This window comes from Eurytemora carolleeae, unplaced genomic scaffold (assembly GCF_000591075.1).
Source record: "Eurytemora carolleeae unplaced genomic scaffold, Eaff_2.0 scaffold1179, whole genome shotgun sequence".
NCBI lineage: Eukaryota > Metazoa > Arthropoda > Copepoda > Calanoida > Temoridae > Eurytemora > Eurytemora carolleeae.
Genome location: NW_019397065.1, coordinates 41,170 through 58,522, shown reverse-complemented (window position 1 = coordinate 58,522; position 17,353 = coordinate 41,170). Strand labels below are relative to the sequence as shown.

Below are 17,353 nucleotides of genomic sequence, written 5' to 3'. Positions count from 1 at the left end.
CTATTCAATCAAACATTACTATTAACAACTCCATTACTTAATCAATAATTAATTAATTAATTAATCAATGTATTGCTGAAATCCATTTTCTAAGTTGTTTAAATAATATTCACAAATTCACAAATAGAAATGAAAAAAAAAATCGATATCAAGTTTTGTCGGACAAGGGTTTAAATGGCACTGTCTCTTTGTACATCAGGATACTTGAAATTACATCGCAGTCCCATTAATGTATTATATGTTCGATATTGTGTTTAGATAAACGAGGGATTGAATCTTCTCCATGGTGGAATACCAATAGGAACAAATACTCAGATAGCGATCATTTGGATCGTTACAGCTGTAGCTTCAATCTCCGTGGTCTCAGGTTAGATAGATAGATAGATAGATAGATAGATAGATAGATAGATAGATAGATAGATAGATAGATAGATAGATAGATAGATAGATAGATAGATAGATAGTACTTGGTCCTCATTCCTCCACCAGTTTCGCTGATTTCTTAAAAAAGCATCTGTATATTTACAGGAGTAGGAAACGGAATTCGTAGGATCAGTGAGTTCTGTTTTGCGTGTGGAATGGTTATAATGCTGATCGTTCTCTTTCTCGACAAAACCGTCTTCATTCTAAATCTCTACGTTCAAGCCATCGGTAGGTTGATAAACTATCTTGGATTAAAAATGGATTGTTTCACTGAATATGACAGTAAGGACGGCTTCATGAATCGGTAGGTTGATAAACTATCTTGGGTTAAACATGGGTTGTTTCACTTAAAATGACAGTAAGGGACGGCTTCATGGCATCGGTAGGTTGATAATCCACCTTCGATTAAACATGGGTTGTTTCACTATACATGACAGTGGAGGGATGGCTTTATGACATCGGTGGGTTGATAATCCACCTCCGGTTAAGCCTGGGTTGTTTCACTTTACATGACAGTTGAGGGACGGCTTTATGACATCGGCAGGTTGATAATCCACCTTCGGATAAACATGGGTTGTTTCACTATGCATGACAGTTGAGGGACGGCTTTATGACATCGGTAGGTTGATAATCCACCTTCGGATAAACATGGGTTGTTTCACTATACATGACAGTTGAGGGACGGCTTTATGACATCGGTAGGTTGATAAACCACCAGCTTGAACAAGATTGTTTCATCAAGAAGTAAACCATGGAACCCCTATATCTTTTTTTTCGTGAAAAGTGTACTGCAGTTTCTTGAATGATATGTAAATCAACTTTGTGTTGCTCAAGTTCAACGTAGTACATCCTGTATTTAGAAACTTAAGATTGATCCAATATGCTCATTTAATTTATTCTAAAAAATGCTTCTTAATCATAATTGTGTCATATAAGTCACGAGCTTTATTTGAAACATATAAACACATAAATTCGAATTTGAAATATTTACAACGAAAATATACAATTTTATTTTTCTACATAAAATTTAGGAATTTTATTTCAGAAACAAATGTACAAATATTTCTTACCTAACAAATAATATATTTGTTAGGTTATACTACTTCCAGCAAATATATGTTCCTTTATACAAATAATATATTTGTCAGCATCACAGAACAATGGTTAAAATAGAAGGGAAATAAGAATATCCCACGGTATTAATTTGTTTAGGACTCTTGTAAGCCTGAAAAGGAGTTCAAAGTGAACAATTCATGTAAATGTTCACAAATTATACGCAATACATTCCAATAATACAGTATGATCCCTGTTTAAAATTTCTTCTTTTTATAAAGTTTATGGTGAACTGAACTCGGGTATGTAAAATAAAGCTTATGCTGAAATGAACTCAGGAATACATGACAGGTTGTCACAGAATTGACTCAGAGAAAATTAAATAAGTTTTTTTTTAAAAATGTTCTACAAAAATGTTCTGCAGTGAGCAAAAGGTTATTTAGCCACAAATGTGTGAAGTACACCTACAGCATGGAAACAGTTTTACAAAATGGCGGTTTTACACTCTATTCGACTTAATTCCACTCTATACTTATCTATTCTATTTGGTTAGGATACTATTTCCAGCAAATAATCTGGATTGGATTTCACACTGATGCATTCGAGCAGCTGGGTCCTAGTTCAGGAGCAGAGGACAGAGGACGCTTTCTACCTGAAGGGGTGGACTCTACTGATGGACCTCAAAGGTAATCTTATCGCCTTGTAGAGGTTTACCCTATCCCGATTGGGCTACTTTTGTCTAATATAGATTGAGACGGGTGGGTGGGGTAGGTTTTAGAAAAAGTTTTAAAAATACGTCGGAAAAATGTTGACATTTTTTTTGCATGTGACAAATATTACCATGTGATGATGTGACACATGTTTTTACATCCATTTTTAAATAGCTTTTCAAATATAGAAAGGGATTGTAATCTTGTACCTTTATTGGCTCAGATACATTTTGCCTAGTTCGGTTTTGCCTAATCATATTTTGCCTAGTAACATTTTGCCAAGTCACATTTTGCCAAGTCACATTTTGCTTAGTCATATTTTGCCCAGTCACATTTTGCTAATCATATTTTGCTTGTTCATAATTTGCCTAGTCATATTTTGCCTAGTCACATTTTGCCTAGTCACATTTTGCCTAGTCACATTTTGCCTAGTCACGTTTTGCCTAGTCACATTTTGCCTAGTCACATTTTGCCTAGTCACATTTTGCCTAGTCACATATTGCCAAGGTAACAGTTTGCCTAGGTAACATTTTGCCAAGATAACGGTTTGCCTAGGCAACATGTTGCTCAGGGTAACATAAGAGCAAATTTTTTGCCTTGTAAATAATTTTTTCACAAAGAAAATTTTCAAAATCCGCAAATTTTCATCAAAAACGTTGTATCCTGAAAATCATTCAGTTTCCTACCATACCAAACCATGCCGAAAGATAATTATATTCAAACCCTTGCTCCATTATGTAAAATGTATTTTTGAAATATATATATATATCTGAATTAAGTAAATACACGCTAATTTTGTTGTAGAGGAGAATCAAAACTCTTCATCATTGTATTGGTTTTGAATCATGTTATTTGGAATGGTTTAAATCCTAACCAAGATACAATTCAATTGTCTTATAACATTTAATTCATGTAAATTTAACTGGTTCAGCTTTAAAATATTAAATAATGTTTAATATTTGACAAAATCTGATTGAAAAAAGCATTAGACATAAAACATGCTCTCAGGTTACCTATTCAAAATGTGACTAGGCAAAATGTGACTAGGCAAAATGTAGCTGAGCCCCTTTCTCTAACCAATATCATCATTTTTGTTGCTATTATTGTTTCATGTGAAAATTCCCTCCATTATTTCAGAACATAAAAAATATTCTTGATTAGACCAAGGTTTTTGGGGTACCGTTGTGAATTGGACATTTTTCGTTATAACCTTGCTATCTCTTATGTCAAAGAATGTTTGAATTCGAAAAAAAGTTACACATTTCAATTTGATCGCAGCAAAATTAGAGTTACGTTAACATACCCTTTAACTATAAAGATGGATGGATCTCTGGACTATCTTCTACTGGTCCTGGTGGATAGCTTGGGCTCCCTTTGTCGGCATGTTTATTGCTAAAATCTCAGCTGGTAGAACAATAAAGGTAGAATAAATCTTTCTAAAAAACTATTGTGTACTTCATTTGGACTTCTATGAGAAGGGTTCTGGAGAGGGAGGAAGGCCAACCACAACAATTATTCGCCCCAGCCATATTCTCCTCATCCGAGCCGCATCGAAATCCTCGTCCTTCCAATATTATTTCTTTTTATATGTTCAACGCTTTCAAATATGAATATTTTTGAAAATCTGGTGGCTCGGACGAGATATTGTAGTGGTTGGCCTTCCTCCTCTCGTTATGAAGCATTAAAATTTTATTGAAAGCTAGAACTAACGAGATATGTAAAATTTAATAAATTTTCCAAGATTTTAAAACTGAATTTTGCTATAATTTGATTTTATTAAACTGTAATATTTTTATTATTACAAATAGGAAAAATCCTATTTTAGTAGAAAATACATGGGAACATTGGATGTTTACAACCATGCGAAAAAGGGGCAATTGATATAAAAACACCCCTGGATAATAGTTAACGGCGACACTTCCGCTAACGTCGTCAATATAACTGAGATCGTTAACCAACAGTACCTTTAAATAAACAAAAAAATACCGTAATGTTCAGTTCTTTGCTAAGTGATATCTGAAAGTTGATCTAATGAATGATTTTAGCATAACCGCTAACAAACAGAAAATTAAATCGTGCCAAGCCACTAAAATTTCAACATTAAAGTTTAATTTTCAGTATCGAGGCTTAAAAGTTTTATTTCTCAAGGTAAATTAATTATTGATTGAACACAACACACAGATGCATATATTTACAGTACATATAGAGTATACAGAACATAGTATACACAATATGAACAGTATTCAGTATATAGTATATAGTAAACAGTTTACAGTTTACATTATACAGTACACACAGTATACACAGTATACAGTATACAGTATACATTATACATTATAGTAAACAGTTAACAGTATACAGTACACACTACACAGTACAAACAGTATACAGTAACAGTATGCAGTATATACACAGTTTTAACATATGCAGTATAATACTATACAGGATACAGGATATAGTATAATAGTATACAGTATACACAGTGTACAGTATACACAGTATACAGAGTTTACAGTTTACAATATCCACAGTATACAGTATACACAGTATACAGTATACACAGTATGCAGTATATACAGTATACAGTATACCCAGTATATACAATACACAGAACACAGTACACAGTATTGATAATGATAATTGAGACCCAAACTTCAGTTTTGTGGTCGTTTTTTTTATATATTTCTTATTTCAAGGTCAAAATTTGACACAATATGAAAAGAAAAATTATTTAAAAATTGTTTATTCTAAACATTTTCTGTTCTGACACTCGAACTATGAAAAAAAGACCAAAAAACTATGCAAAATCTATGCAAAATCTATGCAATATGTATGCAAAAACTATGAAAAACTATGCAAAAACTATGCAAAATCAATGCAAAAATTATGCTAAAACTGTGCAAAACCTTTGCAAAAACGATCGTGTTGTAACCATCGTGTTTTCATCTTAATATTTAGGATAAAGATACAAAGTTTGATAAAAGCAAAATTTATCATATAATACAGTTCCAACATTTTGAAAGTTATATTTATTTTTTTCTAAAAATGACCCAGTACACGATTAACAACACAAAACAAAAGCCATCTCATATTTTAGTAAACCCTAACTTTTTCTAGTTTCTACGTCTGTGTATTTTTGTATACATTACAATACAATACAATACAATACAATACAATACAATACAATACAATACAATACAATACAATACAATACAATACAATACAATACAATACAATACAATACAATGGTAATTGATAATAGGGTGTCAAAAAAATACTGAATGCAAAAGAATGTTTTAAGAATAATTTGATTTTCATAATATTTCTTAGGACGAAACCTTTGTTTAAACTACTATATTGTATTGAATATCTTTTGTGTATTTATTTTTGGACACCCAATGTGTGTTTGGGTATATTCTTATTTCTTATTACTCCTAGCTTTCATGTGATAATATTCAATGCTAGGAGAACTGTTGTATACCACTATTTATTAGATAAATTAAAAATACTCCTGTGACCCTGTTTAAATCCAGTGACACATCAACCAAATAAACTATAATGACGAAACTGATTATTTGCCTCAAACCATTATTTTCTATTTCCTTATAGCTTTGAAACCTGATTGTGTAAACCTTTTTAAATTCAAACTAATTAGATTATTTCATCTAACAGATTTCAGAGTTTAAAATATCTAAGGCCAACGAAACGTTGGGTTGCAATGATATAGGATTAGAAAATTAAAGTCTGAGGCTGTACAGATTCGGACTTTTTAAATTTTGATTATTTACCAATAAGAACTCATTTGGATAGTCCTCTTGTGGACAAAATATTAGGGGTTTGGGGTGATGATCCCCAATTAAATCTTAATATCCATTCAATAAAATTTTTAGAAAAGTCTCTTTGTCTAAATTTCTGTAATATTTTTCCTTCAGTTTCTTTTTTGATTTAGGAATTTATTCGTGGCACTATGCTGGCTCCTGTAGTCTATATATTCATGTGGCTCATTATATTTGGAGGCGCTGGGCTAAGGTGAATACAACTTTAGTTTTTAACATTAAATCACATCTAATTCACTCATAAGCATTTTCTATAAAATGGGAATTAAGATATGACATGCAGTTGGGACTTTCAGAATTAAAATTAAGTTTTAAAATTGCTAGAACTCAATTAATTCTCTTTTCAGGTTCACATGATTTTTTTTATAATAGTTTTGAACAGACAAATATCTCAGAGACAAAAATGTTATAAAAGATAGTTCGAAGAATTTGATGGAACAAAAATACTTTTAGATATTCTAATAAAATAAACAATAATTAATTCATGTTCCTCTAACAGATTTATAGCTTTTTTATATTTTCAGAATGGAGCGAGAGGCTGCAGGAAGCACCGACATCTGTTGTCACAATATCAACATGACACAGATTCTTCTAATTGCGGAACAATCACCCAACACCACGATCAGCCTCAGGTTGGAAAATACATGATTGTTATTATCATAATTTTAAAATTAATATTATTATTACTAATTTATTATTTCAGTGATGGTTTGTGTATTGGTGATGGGTGTACTCCGTGTTCTGTCCAGCTATTAACTGATAGAATATCACAGGAATATCATCTAACCCTAACTAATATGTATCAGTCACTTTAAATTAGTGGATGAGCGTTCAGAAACTTTAATTTAGGTTTTTAAATGAAGAAGATTGAAGTAATAATATTGTTGCATGCAATCTTCAAAAAAAAAGTGAGACAAGCCAAAGTAAATTTATTCAGATTAATGAACATGAGAAAAAAAATAGTTTTACAAGAAACTTCACTTTCTACTTAATAAAAGAATATGGTACTATGACATTAATTATTAGTGCTTTAGTATTTCTTCCTCTAATGCACACTTGTAAGCGTTTTAATGTATCAAGTTAAAATTAGATGTTGAAAATATAGAATATGGATTTCGGAACCTTGAAGTTACAAATAGATGAAGTAGGGGCTAAACAGTGGGGGGTTACTACACAGGATAGAAAACTTACAAGGTATTATTATTTTTATTGTTATTGCAGCTTTTGTTATTNTTTTTAACAATTAGAAGAGTGCTAGGGCAAAAAAACTAGAGGGTAAAACTTGGTTCGATTTTTTTAGGGAACCCATTGGTATGCAGGGAGTAAAAAAGGCTTAAAAAATCGTTTTTTTATTTTACGAAATTGGCATTTTTTTCAAAGTGTTTTTCAAGTTCCACGGGCAACGTTGGACACTTCAAGCTAGTTAGTTTTATTAATCTTCTAAAACTCTTTATTTTTTTTTGATTTATATTTCAAATCTTGATCTTTTGAAATGTATAATATATTTCATTTGAAAATCAAAGTTCTAGTATTTCAGAAAGAATGAGGCAAGTAGTCATTTCTTTATATTTGAAATTTTTTTAGTGGATTCTCTCTGATGTCTCTCATCCTGTACTTTGTGACTTCTATGGACTCGGGATCGTTAGTTATAGGAAAGTTTCAATATGGAAAAAGTTTCATCTTTCATTTTAAAAATATTCAATATTCAAGATCTTTCTGCACCTACACTTGTTAAATAACATATATCTACATATCTAAAAAAGACATTGGCTTCTGAAACAAGTGCAGTTTCAAAAATTTAATATATTTTTAAAATTGAACTTGCTGGTAGATTGTCTAGCATCTAATGGGCATCCTGACCCACCAGCTATACAGCGGCTAACATGGGCTATACTTGAAGGTAATATGGGCTATACTTGAAGGTAACATGGGCTATACTTGAAGGTAACATGGGCTATACTTGAAGGTAACATGGGCTATACTTGAAGGTAACATGGGCTATACTTGAAGGTAACATGGGCTATACTTGAAGGTAACAGAGTTAACTAAAATATGCACAATTCCAGGAAGAAATCTAACAGGATTGTGCCATTCACTCCTTTTATAACTTTTGTATAAAATAAGACTGTTGTAGTTTAAAAGTAAACCAAAAAGGTTGAAGTTGACCAAGTCTTAAAAATGTATAGATATTGTCATCGTTATCTGGATATCTCTGTAAATGTTTTTTTTTATTTTTCAAAAAACTAGTTTTGTTTCTGTAATTTATTGGATTAGAACAGCTCAACCTCTGCAATTGATATTTTTTTCTAACAAGGTTTTTTTATTTAACTAAATTTTTTAATATACTTTTTTAGGACTAACAGCTACAGCTCTGCTCGTGGCTGGGGGAACAAAGGTTCTAAACGCACTTCAGGTAATTTAATTATTTTTAACTTTGATTAAAACTTCAAAAAATAGAATGCAAATTAAAAAAAAGCAATTTTCTGTATAAAATATATTAATTTATAGTTTGAAACATTTGCACGATAATGTGTGTACTTGATAACTAAAAATCTTTTTTTTATTTTGCAACCATGCACTGTATTCTAATATACTGTATAGGCTGTTGCTATTGCTTCTGGTGTGATCTATATTGTTCTGATATCCTTGGGATGTCTGGCACTATGGCGGGGTCTAGAGGTGTCCGCAGGTAAAATACCAGAATTACTGAAAATCATCTAAAAAAACTCAGTTTTCAAGAAATAAATTTTGGAATGAAACAGACGACAAAAAGCGATAACACCCCCCCCCCCCCATGAAATAAGGATAACTATTTCAAATATTCATTAAAAGCTTGAAAGTTGATTTTCATTATTTTTTCATATGTGCTTGAGGGAGACTTTGAGACTTTTACAAATTTTTAGAATAATGTTTGTTCAAGTGATCTTCTATTTAAAGACGATGGTCATGTCCGATTTACAACGGTACCCTTTAAACATATTATCTTGAGAAAAATGTTTAGTTCTGACAATTTACACCATTGTTTCTGTGGTAAACAATCCTCAAGTCACTTTTCAGAGAAATCATAGTTGAACAAAATCATTATTGCATGGATATCTATTTGCATATTTGACCAAATATAGCTTTAAAGGTTAATGTTGTACCAGACATGCTATTTTATAAATGAAATATATTGCTTGAACGTGTGTCTACACTCAACAGTGGAATTTACAAACATTTTGCCTTTACTTTGCACTAATTCGCATTATGTCAATAAAACTTTAAGTAAGTTTAATTTAAACTCAAATTTGAATTATAAATATATGTTCTGCATCACACAAACATAACATTCGTGATAATATGGGCATTGTGCATTGTGCATTGTGCAATGTGCAAGGTTCATAATTAAACTTTCAAACTTCGGCTCTTTTGATAATATTTAAAAAAATTAACAACCATTCGAAAACTTCATAAATACTGTAAACACAGGTAAACTTGGCTTCCAACATTTGCGAGGACTCGACGCACTACCACGCAATTCCAAGCAGTTCCACGCAATTCTGCGCAATTTCAAGCAGTTCCACGCAATTCTGCGCAATTTCAAGCAGTTCCACGCAATTCTGCGCAATTTCAAGCAGTTCCACGCAATTCTGCGCTATTTCAAGCAGTTCCAAGCAATTCTGCGCAATTCCAAGCAGTTCCACGCAATTCTGCGCAATTTTAAGCAGTTCCACGCAATTCTGCGCAACTCTGCGCAATGGAATTCTAATGGGATCACGTTCAACATTAACTTATTTATAATATCTAGAAGTGAACACATGGTTCAAACTCCTATTTCTAATTCACATCACGTCAAACTGAAGTAAATTTCGGGTCATTTTTTACTGAAAGAAAATAAATAGTTTGAATTTCTAAAATATATCTGGACAGTTTTTTTTCTGTCTTTGCGTAAAAGAACTAGGGAAGCTTTGAGGGCACAGTGTTGGACCAGTAAATTTGACCTTCTCTTTCTGTTCAGCGCTTTATATAGAACTAATTCAAACTTGGAAATCTGTTAGACCTAAATGTCCAATTTTAGATTTGGACCATCAGGTTGCAAAGATAAGAAGGATGAGAAGTTTTCAGTTTTTTTTTGCTAAATTTAGGTGATGTACCAGACGATGGTGGACAGAGCTTTAACATTGATATCCTTGATACTCTACTAGCAGACCCTATAGCGGTAAGGAAATTATATTTTTTACAATGTAAGATATCCTTAATTTGTAGTATGGGTTGTTAGATTCACAACGGTACCCTTTAAACATCGATTAAAATAATAACGAGGTAAAAACCAAAATTTAAAAAAATTCGTTTTAATCTAGACAAATAGAGCTATCTCATTCATCCTTCATCAGTCAAATATTGTTTGTTTCATACCGTTGTAAATCAGATACGCCACTTTATAAATTGAGGGTTATTTTAACTTTTGCTTAAAATCTCTTTAAAGTTCATATACATATTGTTGGTATATTTTGCTCAAACTTCTATATTCAATTCTTTAAACTTTCTGCATTAACTCTTTAAAAATATTGTTTTTAACATTTATTTGATGAATCCTTTGGTTTTTCATGTTACTTAATCTGGACTTTTTGTATTCCCTGAATCTTCAATAATTCTTTCCACAGAATTACTCAAGAAAATAGTAGACGAAAATATATTTACATTTAATTTATATTTATCCAAGTTTTCAATCTTATTGCATTTACAAGATTTTATTATTTGTATGGTTTCGTATTTAATATCAATCTTTACTCTCAATTAAAGTAAAAATCAAAACATGTAGTTTTACGAAGAAAATGTTTAACAGGGCTAGAAATTGATTAATTTTGTAAAAGGAACTGAATTGGAGTTGGGTTTAGTTGTTTAAAACATGACAGTTTTTTTTGGTTTTAATCGTGTTTTACTTAACTATTTTTTTTCTAATTTTTTTTATTTTTTATATTTTTTTATTTTAAGGAAATGGTTTCCTTATCGTTTCACAAGAGAACTAAGAGAAGATTAATTCTGTTGTCAAAATTCTTTCTGAATATCTTCGCTGCCCCTTACAGGTAACATCTTCATTATACTGCCACAAGGTACATAATGTTTATACCATTCATCATACTGCCACAAGGTACATAATGTTTATACCATTCATCATACTGCCACAAGGTACATAATGTTTACACCATTCATCATACTGCCACAAGGTACAATGTCTATACCATTCATCATACTGCCACAACTTCACAAGGTACATAATGTTTATACCATTCATCATACTGCCACAAGGTACATAATGTTTATACCATTCATCATACTAACACAAGGTACATAATGTTTATACCATTCATTATACTGCCACAAGGTACATAATGTTTATACCATTCATTATACTGCCACACATAATGTTTATACCATTCATCATACTGCCACAAGGTTCATAATGTTTATACCATTCATCATATTGCCAAAGGGTACTTAAGTTATAATATTATTTATTGATATATATTTATTTATACATAGATTCAGACCCCCCAACCTTTGTAGGGTTAAATCCTATTACGGAGTTGTATCACTCCTATACTCCTATTTGAGTTTGACATCAAATGAATAGGGTTGTCAGAAATAATTGATTTATCATTTGTGAGAAAATTATTGATCCTTATTTTAGTGTACAGTCTAAACTGCACAGAAGTACAGTTTACACTGCACAGTCGTACAGTGCACACTACACAGTATTAAAGTGTACACTGCACAGTAGAACAGTTTAAACTGCACAGAAGTGCAGTTTACACTGCACAGTAGTACAGTGTACGCTACGCAGTATTATAGTTCACCCTGCACAGTAAAACAGTTTACACTGTACAATAGTACAGTAGTACAGTTTACAGTTGTATAGTGTACACTGCACAGTATTACAGTGTACAATACACAGTATTACAGTATACACTACACATTAGATCCGTTTACACTGTACAAAAGTACAGTAGTACAGTTTACAGTTGTATAGTGTACACTGCACCGTATTATAGTGTACAATGCACAGTTGTAAAGCATACATTGCACAGTATTATAGTGTACACTACACATTAGAACAGATAACGCTGTACAGTAACACAGTGTACACTTCACAGTATTATAGTGTTCAATGCATGGTTTTATAGTGTTCAATGCATGGTTTTATAGTGTACAATGCACAGTAGTACAGTATACACTGCACAGTATTATAGTGTACACTTCACAGTATTATAGTGTACAATACACAGAAGTACAGTATACACTGCACAGTATTATAGTGTACACTTCACAGTAATACGGTGTACACTTCACAGTATTATAGTTTACAATGCACAGTATTATAGTGTACAGTGCACAGTATTATGTTGTACAATACACAGTAGTACAGTATACACTGCATAGTATTATAGCGTACACTGCACAGTAGAAGAGTTAACACCGTACAGTAATACAGTGTACACTTCACAGTAGTATAGTATGCAATGCACAGTATTATAGTGTACACTGCACATTAGAACATTTATTACCGTACACTAATACAGTGTACACTTCACAGTTGTATAGTGTACAATGCACAGTAGTACAGTGTACAATGCACAGTAGTACGGTATACACTTCACAGTATTATAGTGTACACTACACATTAGAACAGTTTACACTGTACAGTTGTATAGTATACACTGCACAGTGTTATAGTGTACGCTGCAATGTTGTATAGTGTACACTGCACAGTATTATATCATACAATGCACAGTAGTAAAGCGAACCAATTCAGTTTGAAAACATTAATACATCTTTTGAAATACATGATTACCCACAAAAAATGAGACTTAATTCGAGGGTATCCAACGTAATCGATTATACACTTACGCAAAATTACATCATAATTTCGCTAAATTACGTTGTAATAATTACTTAATTCAGAGACATCTGTATGGAATTTGTACTGTTCGGTTCCATATGTTAATCATGCCATGCAACTGTAAAAATGTTTTCTTTCTTTACAAAATCATATTAATTATGCCATTTAAGGACTGTATTCAATTGACAAAAGTTCAATTCAAATTTTTCTAAATTAAAGGGACAGTAAAGGAAAAATGAAAGGGGGTATAGGCTGAAAGCGAATCACTTTAGCTCTTGATCGCGACCCATGAAAGTTATATCTGATGCGCCTATCTCGAGAAATTGATATAAAACTGTGTCAAATATATACGAAAATTAATATATATACAATTTTGTATAAAAGTAGTGGTTTTAAACAGATCATATTCAGCAAATAAGCAACCAATCTGAAAACGATGATATCCCAGAGAAAGCTAATTGTAAATTAGGTTTACTTTTATATTTGTTATTTCTATTTTCAATAGATTTAATTCATAATATTATTTTTACGTCCGTATTACTTGACCAGAAATTCCACCAATGGCAGTGCAGTAAAGTGGTCACGTGATACAGGCGGACACACGTGACCAGTATACTGCTCTGCCATTGGGGATAGTTCTAGTCACGTGATTTAAGTTTCAGATTTTCTAAATTTTACATATTTGAATTTTCGTATAATTTTAACACAGTTTTATATCAATTTCTCGAGACAGGAAAATCAGATAAAACTTTCATGGGTCACGATCAAGAGATAAAGTGATTAGCTTTCAGCCTATACCCCCTTTCATTTTTCCTTTACTGTCCCTTTAAATAAATCTTTTACGAATTATCTGGATTAAATTAATGAATTATATGTGAACTCTTGGATAGCAAACCTTGCAAAGTTTTTGCATTGAATTTAAAGATTACCATAAAGTATTTTCAATTTATTTAATAAATAGTGGCAAACAACAGCTCTTTTAGCATTGAATATCATCAGATAAATTGGTGTGAATAAATCACTTTAAATTTTTGAATATTGCAGTTAAAATAATTATTTATTATAATCAAATATTTATACCTCTGAACAGAACTCTTCAGTATGCAGTGATGTATTGTTTAAAAGAATGAAAAAAAATGGATTTTGATGTCAAATTTTAAATTGTTTTGCCCAAAATCATTAAAAATTATGTTTTCCCTCTGAGTATCATTTTTATTTATATTTTCAGTGTTGCCAAGTCAAGTGCCCTGGTATCCGGATCAGAAAGTTATCTAACTAAGCTTATTAGTTTATACACCTTCCTTCTACTCTTTATAATACTTCACGCTCTACAGCCAGGTATTCTAGGCCAATATTAAAAACTTTTCTTCTAGCAATTAATTAAGCTTTTATCTGCTTTCCTAACGGCAACCTTTTTGTTTTTAATTTTAAAATCATGTCAAGTTTCACAGATTTTTCTGCTTTTTTGGTAGCTTTGAAAAATTTGTGACAAATCAAAATTTGTTGTCGACAATGTATAAGACTTCACATTTAAATTGTATTTTTTGTTTTGCTAATTTTCCTAATTGCCAAAATTGTTTTAATTGAAGGCAAAAACCTATTTGTTACTCTGCTATGATATATGAATGAGCTGAAGATATATGAAAGAGCAAAATTACGGAACGATACTTGTTTTTCTAACTTAAAATTTAATAATTTCATACCTGGTTTCGCTACATTAGTTATTTGCGGATTTATGCTACAGAAATATATGAGAGAATTACTAATATTTTTGTTGGAATCAAGTATTACACACAGTAAACTCTGCCGGTTTATTTGAACTACCGTACCGACTTATAGGCAGCTAGGCCGGGCAAATTGTACGATTCACTTAATGAATATGAAGGCAGAAAAGGGACAGTGTGCAAAATAAATCATTACCTTCTGGTAGATTATTGTCATCATTTCTCTTTACGAAACCTATCATATTTTTAGTTGTGGATGGATTCTGGGCAATGGCGTGGGTTTCCTATATCATTCATAGTTTTATCATCGCTACAGTCAGACAATCGGTTCGTGAACATCTTAGTATTCCAGGTATACAGATACAGTGGGGAACATAAATCTATGGTTTAGTCTTATTACTTTCTTGTTATTTTGAAATTTCGGTTAGGGTTTTGTATTGTGTAGCCCTTTACAATAATCTTTCTGTCTTTTCAGAATTTATTGAACAAAATAAGCAATATCTTATCTTTTATAGGATTTTCTTAATGCCTATGTTACAGTTAAACTCAGAACATCGAAAGAACTTCTTTGTCTTGGCAATTTTTTTTCGGGTTTTTAACTGTTTTTACCTAAATATCAATAATTGTATAAATTAATAAATAGCCATTAAATTTTCGACTACATATTTGAAGAGACCAATTGAATTAATAAATTAAAAAAACTAGATATCTGCAGCATTCCCTTTTCAACAATTCACTTTCAAGTTTAGAAAACGATATTTTATAAACTTGGTTGATGTCTCCCAAGTACTGGGTTAAATTATATTTATTTAAAAACAGATAAAGCCTGTCCTTTTCAAGAAAAAAATAACGGTTCTTTATAAAATAAGAATATTTGTAAAATTTTAACATAAAATTTCTTTGTTTCCAGCTTCAACACTCCTTGGTGTTATAAAGAAAAAATTTCTGTCCAAAAAACTTTGTAACACTGCGACCCAAAAAAATAGTGTTTTAAATAGTTATTTTATTTTTAATTATTATAGGTGTTAAAATAAATAAATCATTTTTTTTCAAATATTAAAAGAAATTTGTAAGAAAAAGGACATTTTATGTGTAGATATATTTTTTAAATTTTGTTTTCCTCCTATCATGATTATCTTTTTGCAGAGTCTTTTTTAAAACAGATACAACATGAGATTTAAAAAACTTTTTCTTTAAAACAAATAAATAAGTTTTACTATTTCTTTTCTGTAGGAGGGCTGATCGAGGACTTTTTGATTTCCTTGATCTTGTATCCAGCAGTAGCAGTTCAAATGGAACATTCTCTTGGCAAGTTTAGTGCTAAGAGCAGTACTGAAGGGTCAAGGTATAGTTACAGTTAATGATAAACCATACACAGTCTGGGGGATCTATCTATGTATTTCCTGGAGGGGTTGCAAGGCATGTTAAGAGCCCAATTGTGCAAGACAAACTCATTGAAAAAAAAAATTGTAAAAAAAGATCGAACAAATTTAAAAAATGGTTTAATTTGTTTTAGACAAATATTAAGATGTGATTTATTTTACAAAGGCGTTTATAAAACGAAGTATTTTTACACCTGTAGATAATGAAACAAAAAGGTTATGGTCGATTTCTTAAATGTTTTTTTTTCTTAAAAATCTTATCCTTCGTAGCCATAAATATTTTCCTTTCTTTTTTAAAAACTCAATGGCGTTATTTCTCATATTTGAAATTCTAAAAAAACTAAAAATTAAAATTAAAAATAATTTCTTGATATTTTCAGGAACAATATTCCCAACGGTGAAATTAACCCCAACGCATGTGCCAGTGAATTGGATCTGAACGGAATGGTGACGAACAAGGACGATTGTTTGAAAAGAATAGAACGCGGCAATGGAAAACAAAACAAAGACTCTGCCACAAACCTAAATACAGTTGCATTTTTTACAGAGGAATAAGAATTCTCAGTATATATTTATTGTTGTACCTAATCTTACTATGTTTTAATAGTAATAATAAATATTTAGAATAGTATTATTGAAAGTAACATTTTTTTCCATGGGCGGGGGGAATCTATGTTTTGGTAGATTTTTAAAAAATTAGCTGTTTGTCTAAAGAAATGACAAAATTGTTGTCTGGATGTTACAACTAAAACACAATTTATATTGCATGATATTTTTACCAGAACTCGAAGGGACTATAGACGTAATTTCAAGTTATCTTTTAACCCTCATTATGGAGTAGAATTTAGTAAAAAGACTATTTATTTGGTTTTTATGAAGTATTTAAGATTTCATAAAAAGAAATAAATGTCTCAATTATTCCATTTTTTTATTTTAATGGTTGTCTATCTGGTTTTTTTTGGGAGGGGTATCATTCTGTCTATGTAAAAAGGCACATAGGCCTTCGCCCAATTATATACAGGAGTACCTACAAAGGACGAGGCTTCAGAGACGATTGTTTCCCTGTATTTATGATTTTTCAAGTTTCTAGTCTTAAGTCGTCTTTACAGTCTTATCCTTTGTAGGTAACAAGAACCCATGAATGGGGTTAACTTTTTTGAAAATCGCCGGGCACTAATCATAAAATTATAGCGCATAATAAATGATAATATTTGCCTGGGAAACGTACTCCAGAGCTAAATACGTTAATGGGCGGCAAGTTTTTTTTATTTTAACGCAAGAGTCTGTTAGAAAAAGGCAAATTTTGAAATCGTCAACGACCAGTAATTGTTGGTTTTTAAAAAAG

General features: G+C 31.3%; 2 protein-coding genes across 2 annotated transcripts in view; both read left to right on the top strand.

The window, feature by feature from the left end:
* LOC111711544 (glycine betaine transporter OpuD) overlaps positions 1-7,262 on the top strand; it is a 31,233-nt gene extending 23,971 nt beyond the window's left edge. The window contains exons 12-19 of the mRNA XM_023485928.1: positions 259-367; positions 529-651; positions 2,030-2,162; positions 3,505-3,607; positions 6,136-6,215; positions 6,547-6,654; positions 6,726-6,795; positions 7,128-7,262. Of these exons, the coding sequence (XP_023341696.1) occupies positions 259-367; positions 529-651; positions 2,030-2,162; positions 3,505-3,607; positions 6,136-6,215; positions 6,547-6,654; positions 6,726-6,795; positions 7,128-7,262 (861 nt within the window). The remainder of the gene's footprint in view (positions 1-258; positions 368-528; positions 652-2,029; positions 2,163-3,504; positions 3,608-6,135; positions 6,216-6,546; positions 6,655-6,725; positions 6,796-7,127) is intronic.
* A 342-nt stretch (positions 7,263-7,604) lies between these two features.
* LOC111711551 (uncharacterized) lies at positions 7,605-16,639 on the top strand. The gene is made up of 10 exons (XM_023485935.1): positions 7,605-7,674; positions 7,854-7,922; positions 8,377-8,435; positions 8,624-8,711; positions 10,147-10,220; positions 10,997-11,088; positions 14,131-14,240; positions 14,877-14,978; positions 15,860-15,971; positions 16,389-16,639. Exons 1-10 carry the CDS (start codon positions 7,620-7,622, stop codon positions 16,561-16,563), a joined length of 936 nt encoding a protein of 311 aa, XP_023341703.1. The 5' UTR covers positions 7,605-7,619; the 3' UTR covers positions 16,564-16,639.
* Positions 16,640-17,353: the final 714 nt, after the last annotated feature.